General features: G+C 34.6%; 1 protein-coding gene across 3 annotated transcripts in view; it reads left to right on the top strand.

Moving 5' to 3' along the window:
- LOC127852286 (dendrite extension defective protein 1-like) overlaps positions 1-16,475 on the top strand; it is a 39,867-nt gene that overhangs the window by 1,371 nt on the left and 22,021 nt on the right. The window contains exons 3-12 of one of the 3 annotated variants that reach the window (XM_052386205.1): positions 45-212; positions 1,303-1,437; positions 2,380-2,514; positions 4,028-4,153; positions 4,861-4,985; positions 5,215-5,553; positions 5,672-5,873; positions 7,030-7,199; positions 8,670-8,782; positions 11,335-11,580. In XM_052386205.1, the coding sequence (XP_052242165.1) occupies positions 45-212; positions 1,303-1,437; positions 2,380-2,514; positions 4,028-4,153; positions 4,861-4,985; positions 5,215-5,553; positions 5,672-5,873; positions 7,030-7,199; positions 8,670-8,782; positions 11,335-11,368 (1,547 nt within the window). In that variant the 3' untranslated portion in view covers positions 11,369-11,580. Of the gene's footprint in view, positions 1-44; positions 213-1,302; positions 1,438-2,379; positions 2,515-4,027; positions 4,154-4,860; positions 4,986-5,214; positions 5,554-5,671; positions 5,874-7,029; positions 7,200-8,669; positions 8,783-9,090; positions 10,294-11,334; positions 11,581-16,475 lie in introns of those variants that run through there. The other 2 variants (XM_052386204.1, XM_052386206.1) reach the window with 2 other exon arrangements.

Genomic DNA, 16,475 nt, shown 5'->3' with positions numbered 1-16,475 from the left:
TCAAACTCGTCTTTAGTTATAAACGCCATAAATATTTTATTTAGATTGTGGTCTACAAGAAATTAACACTCATACAACGGTAGAGGCTCCCGATACCACTTTCAACGCTTCGGCTGTATACACGTGTCTTCATGGGTACAATACAACAAATGAGACGGTGATAACATGTATGTCTGATGGTCGGTGGAGCGGAGAGGCACCAATTTGCTCGGGTACTGTGTGAGGATTTTTAGATTATAAGCAAGGAAAAGGGCTGAAGTGTTTTTCGCGTGAATGCATATGTAAACTTTGTTGCTTTGACTCAACGTTCGGCGCATGTTTCTGCTAAGGTGTATAACTAATGACTAAAATACTTAAACGCCTCTTATGTGATTAGAAGCATACAGTCTCTTGTGTAGGTGTTAAGACTACAGAGTTCAAGATAAGGATTCAGTCTAAAGGGTATTTTACCCCCTAATATTATTGTTAAATGGTATTTAACCCCGTTGTTTCTGCCATAAAGGGTATTTAGGAATATTTAGGGGTATTTACCATTTCCATAGAAAAATGACATAGCAAATGGCGTGTTTAATCCTAGACATAGTATTATTTTGGTTTACCGGTATAAATAAATGCAAACGCAATAAATTTTAAATGATCATATGAACTGACTTTTTTTTAAATATTCAACTAACATGTGTTGTATCTCTGTCTTGGGTATTTCTTGCATAAAGTATAAATGTTGCACACGAACGTCAGTTTGCAAATGAAATAAGTTATGGTACTGCTTGTACAATTGAAAATAAAGTCACACTGTCTGTGGTCTATGTAAGTGAACTATAAACTTCTTCAACAATGAAATTGCTTAAAATTATGTTCAAAATTTTATAAGCATCATAAGATTTATCTCTATTGGCATATTGTAATATACAGTTACTTCCTGCAGGAGCCGCTGTTCGCTTGAAATGTACTTTGTCCCAAATACTAACACGATGGGCCTCTATTTTGATTAAAATGTTCTTTTTTTGATTGACTTAATCTTAACACTTAACTTGATTATTGGTTAAACCGATTACGCACATCAATTGATCAAAATTACGTACCAAGATTTGTATGGCGTAATGTTACGTACTGGGACGATTTTTAAAGCGTTTTTTTATTTTTCAACGCGTAAATACGCAGATACGCATCTTATCTGGAGCTCTGACATTTAAGAGTGTGAAAATGCTTACCACGTAGCAAAAAAAAACAGTATTATCAATACATTTTCCTGTATAATGTTAATCAAACCGAGCAATCTCTTTACAATATATACTACTGTAGATATCGACGAGTGCCAAAACAGGAGGAGGCCTTGCCACTATAACGCTAACTGTACCAACACTGAGGGCAGCTTCAAGTGCGAGTGTCAGACAGGATACCGAGACCTGGATGGGTTCGGTGGACAACGTTGTGCGGGTAGGTTGGGATAGACAGTATGCAATGCGAAATGGCAATCCTTATTTAGTACAGTATTTTCTGACCACTATTGCTTATAATATAGCTACAATTTCTGCAACTACTGCTACGACCACTACAACTACTTCTACTACTAATATGTATACTACTACTACCACTGGTACATTTACTGCTATAATTGCTATAACTATTCTACAACAACAACAACAAATGCTTCTACTACCTATACTACTACTACTACTACTACTACTACTACTACTACTACTACTACTACTACTACTACTACTACTACTACTACTACTACTACTACTACTACTACTACTTCTGCTACTGCTGCTGCTACTACTACTACTACTACTTCTACTACTACTACTACTACTACTACTACTACTACTACGACTACTACTACTACTACTACTACTACTACTACTACTACTACTACTACTACTACTACTTCTACTACTACTACTACTACTACTACTACTACTACTACTACTACTACTACTACTACTACTACTACTACTACTACTACTACTACTACTACAACTACTACTTCTACTACTACTACTACTAATACTACTACTACTACTACTACTACTACTACCACTACTACTACTACGACTATTCTACTACTACTACTACTACTACTACTACTACTACTACTACTACTACTACTACTACTACTACTACTACTACTACTACTACTACTACTACTACTACTACTACTACTACTACTACTACTACTACAACTACTACTACTACTACTACTACTACTACTACTGCTACTATTACTACTACTACTACCACTACTACTACTACTACTACTGCTTCTACTATTACTACTACTTCTACTACTACTACTACTACTACTACTTATAATAATAATTATGATAATAATAATAATAATTTACTACGTGACACACTTACTTGTTTACATCATAGACCTGGACGAATGTGCATTTGGTGGAGATTTCTACTGTAAGCAGGCTTTGAACCAGACACGTGTATGCGTGAACATCGACGGTGCATATGTGTGCGTATGCAACAAAGGATTTACTGGATCTAATTGTAACTTAGGTTCGTCTTTTTATTTACATCTATTTAAAATTCGTGTCGTACAGTGTCGTTCTTTTTTCAAATGCAATGAATTTTTTTTTAATTGTACCATCAGCAAAGAAGAAATTCGATATGCACAGTCTCGTCTAATTTTGTGTTAATATGCTTCCACACACTGACGAGTATGAATGTCTCAATATGTGTTTTACTATAAATGTTCGTTTTTATGAAGGGCAAGCTATACACTGTTTGATACATCACCCGAAATTCAATGTTCAGCTGTATTCGAGTAGAAATGTTCTTACCTAACTTTATTCATTAAATACCGAATCAAATAAAATTTACGATAAAACCTATTACGAAAATTTTACATTGCAAACTAATTGTATCCATGTATAAAAAAACCTCAATTATAACATATCGCGTAGTCTCTTCTTTACATTTTTTTTATTTCAAAATAGTTCAGCCTTACACACAAACGCATTTAAATATAGTCATTTCAATGTTGTATGTCTTCTAATAAAATTATTAGGTGTTTCATCATAAGAAATACATCTGTATTACGTGTATACGAATGAGACTCTATATTATAGTTGTAGCCGGGTTGTGTATATAGAACACAAGTGGGTTGTCGTATATATTCTTTTTTTTATAGATGTCTATAATATTGAAACTGATGGCCTGAAAAATAATACAAAAACAATTATGAATAACTAATTCAAATTGCAATAATTAAACATTGCAATGAACTACATAATAATCAAATACATTTATATTACAATAAGCAATACAATACAATGTAATTATATTATCAATAAAAGTAAACTCGCCAGCAACCTGAGGACTTAGTTTTAACATAAATATACAATGGCAAATGGAAAATGCCGAATACAAAGTACATCTGTCTCTACCGAGACTTTATGAAGGAATGATCACAAACTATGGTATAAAACCATTGAAACTCTATAGTTAAAACATCTCACATAAAAACATGTGGTGTTAGTAAATCATTCACTCACCAATTAGCACCCACACTGATACTCGCTCACATTCTTGTATGGGTAAGTAATATTAAAGGATTAGTGTCAGAGTGAATACCTGTTACATAGTGAAATGTGCATGATTTTGAATAGTAAATGGAAACTTCGCGACACAATATATGACATAATTCATACGACTTATTGTTGTGTAATGCAAAAAATGTTCCCTTTTTATTATGTAAATTTAAGGTTAGAGAGTCAGTTCTTTTTTTCTATTTTTTCATCACAAATCAATTCTAAATTGATGAAAAGTTTCTATACGCAGACATTCATTTTTTTTTAAATTAATACAGACATTGGCTTTGGACAGCGTCGGAAGCACGACATAATTCTCATGAGCTGCCAAAAGACACAATTTATTTTACGAAATAGTTTACGAAATATTCGTTTATTGTAAGATTTTATGAGGCGTAAGTGTACAACTATTAGCAAACACCTCCTTTGAGTTTTCATAATTGTGTCATAAAGTTGTCAACAACATTGTATTATTTTAGATATACATGAATGCAATTACAATACCTCTTGCGGTCCACATGCGGTCTGTACCAATACGTACGGTGGTTATACATGCGCATGCACGGGCGGTTATCCACAGGGAAATCCATATGTTGGATGCTTTGGTATGGTTTTAATGAACGGTTCCAAAATATAATCATTGGTTTCAATATATTACGGAAATTAATGTACTTCGTTTGAAGTCATATTTAATGTTTTCTTGTACTTCTTTGTTTTATTTTACAACAGGAAACTTTTGTGTGTTTTTATTTTGACACCAAGGTATTGGTGTAGCCTCTTATTTCGATGACATGAACAATCAAATGATATAACTTGCTATTTAGTGTGGGTGGAATTACAAACAACATTTTGATGCATATAAAATTAAAACAATTACAACGTTATTGCCTTTTTCAGTTCAACCTCAATCTCAAATCTGCCAGCAAACAAAATTATATGTTTACTTTAAGTCATTCTTCTATAATCCTACCGGGTCGGCTAGCTAAGTTGGTAGAGCGCTGAACTAAAATACCCGGCTCGATAACATGTGTAGTGATTTGTCATTAAAACATTTATACGGCCCTCCCTTCATTTGATTCATAAACGGAAGTTGTCAGTTACTGGCATAAGAACATTGCATGTTCATTTAGTACTGGTAATCCTCTTAATCAGGAAAGGTGTGAGTTCCTTAACCGAGCGCCGTTATATGACTGAAAAATTATTGAAAATGGAAAACAACTCAACTCAACAAGCAAACAAAATATATCCTTACCGTTATCTTAATCCTTATTATGAACGTATTCTCCAACGTTGTCTGTATATCCCTCCACAGTGCCAGTTCTACTGGAGTTCAAAGCAACAGGAGACAGATACACGAATATAGACAACGAGATAATCGAGGCTTATCAAATATCAAGAAGACTACCGTACTTCGGAGAATATGTGCATTGGTTCAGGGTAAATAATGCACGAGATGGTCTTTTGCAGTTATGAAGTGTAAACAAAGTAGCCATATACTCATGTTCGTGATACATTTAGATTTGAATGCTCATATTTCACAATATGTGTATGGCATTTATATGTTCTCATATCGCAAAATGTAAATGCAAGTTTTTTTTTATTGTAGTCTTGCACATTCATTTACAAGCCAATTATAAATTATAAAATCTCTATCTGTTTGTTCCAGCCAAGTATGGACGGATTTATATCACTCGATTTCCAACCATTGTACAACCAATATGGAGGTGAAAATGCCAGCGAGTGGAAGACAGCTGTTCAGAACCACAGGGTACTCGCTCCACTATGGACTAATATCGACAGCAGAAATATATCAGACGGTGGTATGTGGATCCATGTGTTTACCGACCACCAAAAGGACAAGGAAGACATTCAGAAGATTCAGGACCTTATCCACATGTACACAAACCAGACCGAGTTCAACGTCAGTGTGGCCCTGGTCGCCACGTGGAAACACGTTACTGTCCACTCGCCCTACGAACCCGGATATGAGCTAGTTAAACATCAGGTACCATACGAGTATAAATAGCTTTGTTGTCTGAAGTGTTTACCAATATGTGTTTTATTGTTATTCCCTGATGCTAACTTCAATGTATATGTAATATTTACGATACTTTATTTCACAGAACTTGTCGATGCAGTGCATACTTGTGTCAGACGAGCTGTACACGTACCTCATGTTCAACTACGACCAAGAACAATTTAGTATCAGACCATTACCGGAAGTTCCTGTTGCTAGTGGTTACACGCATCTGGATTACACAGGCACCATTCTGTCTGACAGGCAGAACTTCACATACCTAAACCAAGGAACCAATGTTATTCAAGGTACTCGCTTATTATAAACACTGTAACACGTGTAACTTGTTTTGCTCAAGTTAGTCGGCGTTTTATAAGTTTACCAGACTGACACAAATTAACGTTCTTCCAAGATTACCGTGAGATCAGTGGACGGTATATTAAATTACCTGTCAAAAAGCCATATTTCCGAACATGCTTTACAAGAAAGATATTAAATGCTCGTGCCTCGAGTAGTGTGGTCTGCATTAAATATGGCGGATAACGCTGAACTTCTTATTTCAAAAATGATCATATCAAATAGAATCGACTTTACTCAGACCTTTGGTGTCGCACTTGTCATGTATTTCGTGCTATTATGTAATACGTTCCACGTCACTAACCAATTTCCACGCAGAATTGTCGTTCCATCCTCTCATATTCAATCTCTCCCATCACAAAAAAATCCTACCAAATTTTGGTAGGATTTTGTTCAAATTATTATAATTATATCATTTTCTATAATGTTTTGAAATTAGTGCGTAAGTTTATATTCATAATAAAAACATAACACCTAAATAATAAATATAAAAATAACAAAATGAAAAATATTGTACAACATGGATCGGCTATCATGACGTAGTTGGTTATAAATGCAGGGATTTGATCCAGCTATGCTGGTTCCAGTCAAATCTCTACGCGGAGGTTGCAATCTCTTTGCAGAGTTGTCGTTCCTTGCTCTCACATACACTCAAGCGTCGGAAGCACGCTTGATAACCAATGTGAATCATCACGTAATACAAACCAAAACCTAATTATTGCTTTTAAAATAAGTCAGATATTCACGATCACTTTCCTTGTCATAAACGCAAGGCTACTATTGGTGAACTAAAAGTCATCGGCAGATAAACTTTCATAGTTCGTTCTCGGATCTTTAGGTGTATATTATTTATGATGTCAGTTTATCCTTCAATATTATTTTCGGCAGATATAGACCTCCATTGGACTGCCTTGTTGAGCTCTGAGGTACACTGACTAAGAGCTCATAGAAGTATACCACATCCTAAAGTGAAGCATATTTCAGGATTTCGTTCTGTGATTTAAATAAGATTGAGTTACCTTGCTTCATGAAAGTAAAGACATACACGTACAATACAGTTATTATCGATTAATTCACTGCATTTGAATAGTTTAATCGTCTGTGCAGGTCCCCATGGAAGATGGTTGTACAACGTTACTGTTATTACTCAGGCCATGACGAATGAAATCCTGTGCAAAAGATTTTCCGAAATGTATAAGGTTGAGCTCAAAGACTGGATTCATGAAAAGTTGGAGTTTGCACTGCCCTGTCCATGTCAGGAGGTCCTAATGATGGAAGTAAGTAATAAAACAACAAGTTTCTGAATGTATTAAAGGGACCTTTTCACAGATTTTGGCATGTTTTGAAATATGTCATTAAATGCTTTATATTGATAAATGTAAACATTTGATCTAAAAAGCTCTAGTAAAAATCAAGAATAATTAAAACAAAAAACAAAAGTAAACATCAGCAGGGCTCGAACCACTGACCCCTGGAGTCCTGGAGTAAAACGTCTTCCACTTTCACCACTCGACCATCCTTCCTTATACAATGAAAGATGTATTATATACCTTATATAAGCAATTCTCGTAGATTCACAAAATATAACGACAACAACAAAACTCTCCAAATTATTCAATCGTTTCGCGTTGCAACGCTTTATAATTTTCAGGTTTTTAAATCGTCAAAAGATGCCTATAATTATAATGGCTATTTTAGAGCATGATACATGTTTAGTATTACTGTTTCCTCACAAATATTATAACTGAAACGAAAATTTTCGAATCTGAAACAACTTTTTTCAATTTTGTCAATTTACCAAAACGTGAAAATGCCCCTTTAAATGAAATTTAGTTGATATCTGTAGTGCTACTGTAGCAGATTTCTCGCTTACGCCGAAGTCGGAAACAGTCGGTTTTTGTTTATTAAAATGCCAATATAATTGTGTAAACATTTTAACTAACAATGTGTATAGATATTTGATAAATCTGTCTATTAATTATAAATTAGAAGAAACAAGAAATGATTGTGTCGGTAACAAATAAAAGCCTAATTTAAAAAATATGAGCTCCCTAAAGTTTGCTATTAATTGTTTGTGTATTCATAGTATGAACAAGTTAACTATTCATCACAGTTAATTATCTTCTTATCAACTCAACATAAACATTGCAAACAGGGTGAGAAATGCATGTGAACTGAGAAATGAGTTTGCTCTTTAATGAATTATAGCATTTTTTGTATTTTATTGGTCGTGCCGCGTATGCATGTTAAGTATCATATAAAAAATGTGCATTGATATAACATCTTGATCATGACTCGCAATCAGTAACTAGCATTGAACATAACTGAATTAGTAACTACTTTTTGACAACTTTCATTCCCTTAAAGGCTTCATTTAGAAAATTTAATTGCCGCTATATTTTCGTTTTATTTTCCTGTTAACACATAGAAAGTAATCTCAGTCTAGGACACCACAAACATTTAAACATCTAAAGATAATTTAACTGTGCAGATATTATAGAATTAACCAGACAGTTTCCAAATAAAGTGGTATTGAAACCTCAATTAAAGTTCGTTAGAAAATTGCATAAGCAGTTTGCCAACTCATATTATTGTGTCGTACATTACTCTAAAACGTGTATACAATACCCAATATAACACAAAATTAGAAGTGGAAAATCAACAAAGATATGCGTTTGCAAAGAAACGCGAACATAACGTAATTTTTCAGTTGTGACGATTATGTGATTTTTTTCCATTGATTGCAGGACTACACTTTCACCCGCAATGACTCCCTACGCCCTGGGTTTGGAAGCCACATGGCATGCTACGAGTCCTGGTTCTTTAGCGCCTATGGCATCAAACAGAAATGCTGCTACATGTGAGTTAGCACGTTAAATAGTTTAATCCATGTCGTATGTCCCGGTATTATGCAGGATCAAAGATATGTGGATCACGAATTAACCAGTCTTTATTAAATTAGAAGTTTGTTAAGTAACAGTTTTAATCGGTTTCCTCGCCGTTACCGTTCGTAAACTTTACTTGAAAAAGTATCATGTTCTTCTGTGTTGTATCTTTACTGAGACACGGCGGCGGCCCGTAACTCAGTATTTTTAGATTTGACAGGTTTTATTTTACAAGATTATTGTTGATATACCGTAAACTTCAAATATTCGTCGTATTTACTAGGTTCAGCAAACTGCAGACCCAGTACCCGGGCGCAATAGCGGCAGAGTTTGATAACCAAACAGTTGCCGAATTACTCGAGAAGGGTTACAATCAGTGCTGCTCCCATGGTGTAAGCCAGAGGTTCTGTAACCTGTACCAGAAGATCAACCCGCCTGATGACTGCTCAAGGTACACGATCAGCGACGAGCTACCGCCTAGGGCAGACATCATGCCAGATGACCGTGGTGTTGAGAAGGAACACAAGGAAGTGGCTGACGAGGGGATACTGGGTCACTTGGTTAGAAGAGTGCGAAAAATGGTTGGACTGTAAGCTATGGATCACAGTGATGTGAAAATCCACAAAACTGTGTGACCGACGTCTGAAAAACTAGGAGTAGTAGTGCTTAAATGTGATGTAGATTATAACAATACTATTATTGCAATCTACATTTATTTCTTTGACAAACGCTTTTGATACGAAACACATTTCTGTATTTTTACAATTTGCTTCATTTGAAAAGTAAAATTTCCTGAGGTTTAAGTTTTACAATGGCTATTTTGGCAACTTGTAACGCTTTAATGCGTTTCCAAAGTGTAGTATTATTTATAGATTCATATTGAATAAATGTGTATTACGTATTTTATCTGCAAGAGCAATGATACAATTATGTGTATATATTTCATCTATGGGAACCGCAGATTAAGTAAGCTTGACTGGTAGTAGCACTGGTGTAGCCTGTAATACTTTCGTCTGCGAGATGCTGTTAAGTGCATTACTTTTATAAATTGTAAGTCAGTGCAGATTGTGTGTGCATACAATATTATTCTTTAATCATACTTTATTTAACTGAATATGGTGGGTATAATAAAAATAACTCGGTCTTAGATGAATAATGTAAGAAATAATATTATACGGTCAAGTGTATAGATTCATAGGAATCAATTCACGAGCGCGCATCGTGACTGGTTTAAACATGCATCTACATTCCTGACCGCGGGTTATTAAAAAACCAATTGTATGGAAATGTAATATTTTTATTAGAACACGATCTCGTTTTTTTAGTTTGTAATCTAAACGTAACGAAACAATATTACGTCAATTTCTCAATATGATACGATGTCAGATTCATTGATAAAAACCCAAAATTCAATATGACGACATATTAATCGATATCGTAGTAAATGTTAAATGCTTACAAAAACAAATAAAGTTTACTTTAATCATGTTTACGTTATTCATAAACGTTATAACCGATTGTATCACTATATATGGTTTGTTTTGTGACATTTTGTTTAACAGAAATGGTTAGTTTATAACGGATTGAGCTCTTTTAAGACGTTAATTTCATTCTTCAATTTCTCCGATTTTGGCTTCACCCATAACAATTGCATAATAATCAGCACGTGTACAAAAGAAAACAAGTGGTGTGTTATGTACGATATCTACTTGCTTCATGACAAAACGCATGGATGAGATTAAATACAGTCAAGATTTCCACTAAAAATATCAAAATCTTTGATGTTGCATTGTTTGATCATAAGAACATATGCATAACAGTAGGTATGTAAAGATTTCTTGCTAATGGCTATTTTAGTTTTTATGCCCACGATAGGGTGGCAAATAGCAGTTGAACTGTCAGTCCGTCTTTCATTCAGTCCGTGATTCCGTCCGAAAACTTTGACATTGGCCATTACTTTTGCAATATTGAAGATATCAACTTGATAGTTGGCATACATCATACATGTTTATCTCATTTAGCTGCACATTTGAGTGGTGAAAGGTGAATGTCATCCTTCAAGGTCAAAGGTAAAAAAAAAAATCCAAGGGAAGAAATAAGCTTTAAATGGATATAATTATTTGTACCTGCCAAACGATGAAAAATATCAAAGCGGCGCAGTAGGGGGCATTTTGTTTCTGACAAACACATCTCTTGTTTTAACAAATATTTCCGGGTTAATAAAAAAGTGCCTCAAACCATTATTTGCATCAATACATATGTGTTGATAAGCCATACATATATTTTTAATCACCTTTTTTTCATAAAATTCCCATGATTTGGTTATTTTGTAAAACACAAAACACATGTTCTTTATGATGCGTCTGTATTAATTTAGTAATATTATTTACTAACATAATGTCTATTATTGATAAAAGCAAGCACATTATTAAAAAAATCATTAATGCATAAATTAAAAAGGTAAAAAAACATGTCAGAAAAATATTTGCCTATATTACTTTATTACTTCCATTTTCTACACACACAGTCAAGATGAACAGTTCAATGGACACAAAGAGTGAAGCAGAATATTTATTTTAAAAAATTGACCAATCAAACAGATATATCAGAGGAAGTGTAAAATCGTGTTTGGGAAGAGATGAAGGATCACAAAAAGTGCAGGTCAAATGGGCAGGGAGGAAACCCATCAAACACTTGTAATTAAGGTTTAAGACCATATACTTTCCATTTGCCATTTACTTATTACAATAAGTTATTAAATTTCATCAGGTTTTCACATTTTTGTGTTGATAAGCCTAAAGGGGCAGAAAGGGGTACCAAAACAGGTAGGACCCAGCGCCCTATTAGCATGATATCGTTCAATAATGTCAACAACGGTTCACTAGGAAATTATATACATGCTAAGTCATTAAATATTACACGAAATAAAAAATGTGCATTTCATAACAACATATGGCATAAAATAACAATTACAACACAGAATTCAAAATAATTTTAATATGTACATTGTTCCTGTTCGTTCAATGTGTTCACTGTTTTGCTTCAACTCCTCAAATCTACATGCGAGGTCATCAAAGTCTACGTTCTCGCCCCCAGAGGACTTGAGCCCGGGGATCAGGCAGGATAATGTTGGGCACTGCAGGGAGTTCTGGCAAACTGTCCTAATATCCTCCACGTCCCTCTGAAAGGAGAAACATATGAGATTTGATGATGATGTACTACAAACATTTCTGTGCATCTATTTGCCAATCACATTGATTAATTGGTTAATTTAGAAACTGGTTATTGACATGCAGATTTTTTTAATTTTCATTTAAATGACCCTGTTCTTGTTCTTGATCTTTTATTATAATTATTAAATCAAAATAACATCTCGTTTTTAGTTTAGAACCACTGAACAAATATGTGTTTTGTCGACAAAACTTGTACAGTAGAGATTTCTACCTACTTTTGGATGTATTTTTTCCACTCTGGCACGGATATGTGATCCATTTTCTCCTAAATTGCCTTTAAATTAAACAAAATGATGTGCATGTGTAAATAAGTAGAATTCCACAGAGCGTCCCAAATTGCCGCCGGACGACATCTGACCTAAGTATTGGTTTTCAGACGTTGTTAGACACGATTTTAAATTGCTATGCACACATGTTGTAATGAAGACGGCATACTGAAGAAATGAAATTACAATTCAGGGCAAAGATCACAATGAAATTTAATTTGTACGTCATATCATTAATCGGGACTAATGAAATGCATGCAAAAACACAATTAACATTTATTATAAATTTGCTTAGTTAATGTGTGTCATGGAAACAACAGTTTCTGTAAATTGGAGTTAAAAAACACACACAGATTTGACAAGATAATCATAAAAAATAGAAAACAACAAACATGAGTTGATTTATAAGTTAATAGATCTGTGTATGATTTATATGCCCTCTCTGCTTTAATATATTTAAACAGTTTACTGCAATAGAATTTAAGTGAACTGGAAGATATGGAAAGGTGAGCATATTAAATGTTTATCCCACTTTTACAGAGAATTCGGTTGATTAAATTTCTGCAATAAACCACGGCACAAAATGACGTCATTTTTTCGACAAAATGACATCATAAATTCAGCAAAATTATCCAGTTCAACTAATTTTGTTTAAATAAAAAGGTTTACTAAAAAAAATAAGGGATAAATAAAATAATAGGTTAGTTTTGATTATAGATCAGGTTTATTATGCTCGGCACAAAAACGAAAAAGCACTCAACAATGCTCGTGCTTTTTGGTTTCTAAGCCTCGCATCAATACTAACCCATTATTCTCTATTTATTCTACTCAGTTTACAACATCAATAACACAACAATTACACTTAAGCTTGTATGCTTACACTTGTAAATATTTTTTCCACAATTAAAGGCTAGGAATTTTGAAGTCTTCCTAAATTGGAATAAAACTGAATACACATACATTATATTTCCATAGTTTAATTAAGAGTTCAAAGATATCGATGTTTTCATTAAATACTTTTGCATACCCTGATTGTATACATACTCGAGAAATTCATATATGAGGTGTATGGGGCGGGCTTGAGTGCTCCTGACCCGCTGCATGGGCTAATGGGGTTGCACTGGCCCCTCCATTCCGGTAACTAGCCCAGTGTCCAGAGGTTTGTGTATTTCGGAGGGAACGGGGTGGTTTCCCAGCCTGGAATACAAAATGTTCAATATGTAAGCCTCACTCTGGGAAAAACAGGGTTTTATGCATGTGTGTAAAGGAACGTTCCAGATTAGCCTGTGCATTCCGTACAGGCTAATCAAGACATCACGTTCTGCTTTTTATGGAATTTATTTTCAAAAGTAGGTTTCTTCTTAATAAAAATCAATTTTAGGCGTAAAGTATTGATTTAAGCACATGCATTAAACCCTGTTTTCCCAGAGTATGGCAAATTACGAATAGTAACAAATTATACATCCTTCAATTCACTGATTTTTATATGACTTAGTTTGGAAACAAATCAAACTTATCTGTAGAAATGAATAGCAAAATCCAAAAGACAATTTATAAAATATGTATAAAAAATACTATTTTCACTATGACACAGAAGCAGCGTTCAGACGATGTGAAATACAACAGTAGTGCAGTACTTAAAACAGAACTTATTCTACTAATGGTTTCGACAAGTCATTTTAACCCTCTACCAATCTGATACATTATTTGACAATTGTGTAGTCTCTTAGAAAATCAAATTAAATACCTTTATTGCTAGAAACGGGTTTGAACGGCGTCATTGTCCAACCTAAGATGATAATGAGCAGCAGACAGCATAAACCTACACAGCCTGATAGTTACTCGAAGGCTGCTCTGGTCTTATACTGGGTACATATAGCACTTTGCACTTAACTTCTGAGCAGGAACGGTCGGTCGGTAGGCCGGTTGGCCAGTAAGCCGGGAGGCAGGCAGACATGCAGGCAGGCATGTAGGCAGGCAGGCAAGTAGGGAAGCAGGTAGGCAGGTATGCAGGTATGCAGGCAGGTAGGCAGGAAGGTAGATAGGGATGGATGGATGGGTGGATGGATGAATGGATAGATGGATGGATGGGTGGATGGATGAATCGATGGATGGATGGATGGATGGATGGATGGATGGATGGATGGATGGATGGATGGATGGATGGATGGATGGATGGATGGATGGATGGATGGATGGATGGATGGACGGACGGACGGACATACCAATGAGAGTATACTTGTGCATATTCTGACTTTTGAGGTGCAATTTCGTACAGACTTGACTTCTGTGTAGCACCTTATTGTCCGGTTTTTACGAGCTCTTTATGTTCGTTATTAATGAGGTTTTACTGTCCAAGTTTATTGAGCTCTTATTGTCCAATTTTATAAAGTTAACTGTCCTTATGATCCTTAACTCATTCAGCCCGGAATGTTTATAGAAAATCTTATACCTTATGAATATGTATTAGGCTTAATGTTGCAATAAAAAAGGATATTTGAATAAAAAGTCTTTGCACAAGGGGACATGTTTATTCTTTGGTCATACATAAGCAAAGAGTACAACAGCTGTCGGATCTTTTTTGTACTCATTAAAAAATACCAACATGTGGCACCAGGATTGAATGTGTTAAGGGGTGCAACATGGTGTAGATCAGATTCTAAAGTGTTCAATAGTAGTCTTTTTTCAGATGGTACCTGGGCATTTTAATTCAGGCTGTACTCCCATCTTTCACCCTAATATATGTTTTTGGTGCATCTGCTGGTTGTTAACCACATACAACTGGGCGTAATAATACATGAAGTTGTTATGAAAATTTCTCTTCTGAGTATATTATCATAAAGACTTCTTCTTCAACAAACATTGAGGTATGCTGTATATACATGTATGCAACAACTTTACTTAAACTTTAAACATGTACATGTTGATGCCAAATAAAGCAAGAACTTAGATTTATATTTGACAGATCAGTATTGAACTAATGATGCTAGATGCAAACACAATATTAATAGGGGAAACCAGCACCGAACCAATGAGATGGAACTCATCATTTTACATACCAATGGACCAATAGACCCATACACTTTCTGTTTTGTTTTCATTTTGCAACTCATTACATTTTGATGCAAAGTGCACGCCTTAAATATTGATATACTTTTTTATCCAAAAGCTAATGAGGTGCACCTTAAACTTTAAATATACCAACGTTTTAGGTTATGTAATGCAACCCTCAGGTTCTGCAAATACCGGAGGAGGGAAAACCTACCAATTGCATCATAACCAACTTTGGACTTGTAAACCAGAAGAAAAATAAGTGAACTCATAATTTTATTCATAAATCTAGAACCAAAAGAAAATCTAACAAAATAATGTATAACATTACAACATTTTAAAAACACATTTTTATTGTGGCTTATTGTGGAAATATTCAGCTGTATGAGATATACATGCATCTTAATATGATGTATCTGTCTCAACTGGTAAAAAAGATTTGGTATATCTAATGTGACAGATTTTGACATTTTCATTTGACCTTTGACCTTTTAAAATGACCCTGACCTTAACATTTTATCCCTCAAAATGTGCAGCTTCATGAGTAACATACATACCAAATATCAAGTTGTTACCTGCAATAGTTCACAAGTTATGGCTTATATTAAAGTATACAGGGCCCTCACACTACTTTGGGGGAAGGGGTCCGCAGCCCTTAGGAGGGGGAATTTTCGCGGCGTTTCCCTTTTTAGGGGATTTTTTTACTTGCTCTCTCATTATTTCATTTGTACATGTTTGCACTATATTCGTTGCATTTTTCATAATTTAGTATGTTTGAAAAGATTAAATTGAAATAGAATTGAGATATAATAATCATGAGACACATCTTTCTATTAAAAAAAGGGGGAAAAAAGTATACTTTTCAGGTGGGGGACTGCCGCCGAAAGATTTGATAAATTGAGGGCCCAAGTATACGAACATTGACCTTTGTGGATGACCTTGACCTATACATTTCACGACTTAATATGTGCAGCTCAATGAGATATATATGTATGCAAAATATTAAGTTGCTATCTACAACGGCTCAAAAGTTTTGGCCAATATTTAATTATTTGATCTTGTAGAAGTACTTGACCTTTAACCTTGAAGGGTGACCTTGACCTAACCAATTCACTATT

The sequence above is a fragment of the Dreissena polymorpha genome, chromosome 12, assembly GCF_020536995.1.
Source record: "Dreissena polymorpha isolate Duluth1 chromosome 12, UMN_Dpol_1.0, whole genome shotgun sequence".
Classification (NCBI taxonomy): domain Eukaryota; kingdom Metazoa; phylum Mollusca; class Bivalvia; order Myida; family Dreissenidae; genus Dreissena; species Dreissena polymorpha.
This window is presented reverse-complemented; position numbering and strand designations above follow the sequence as displayed.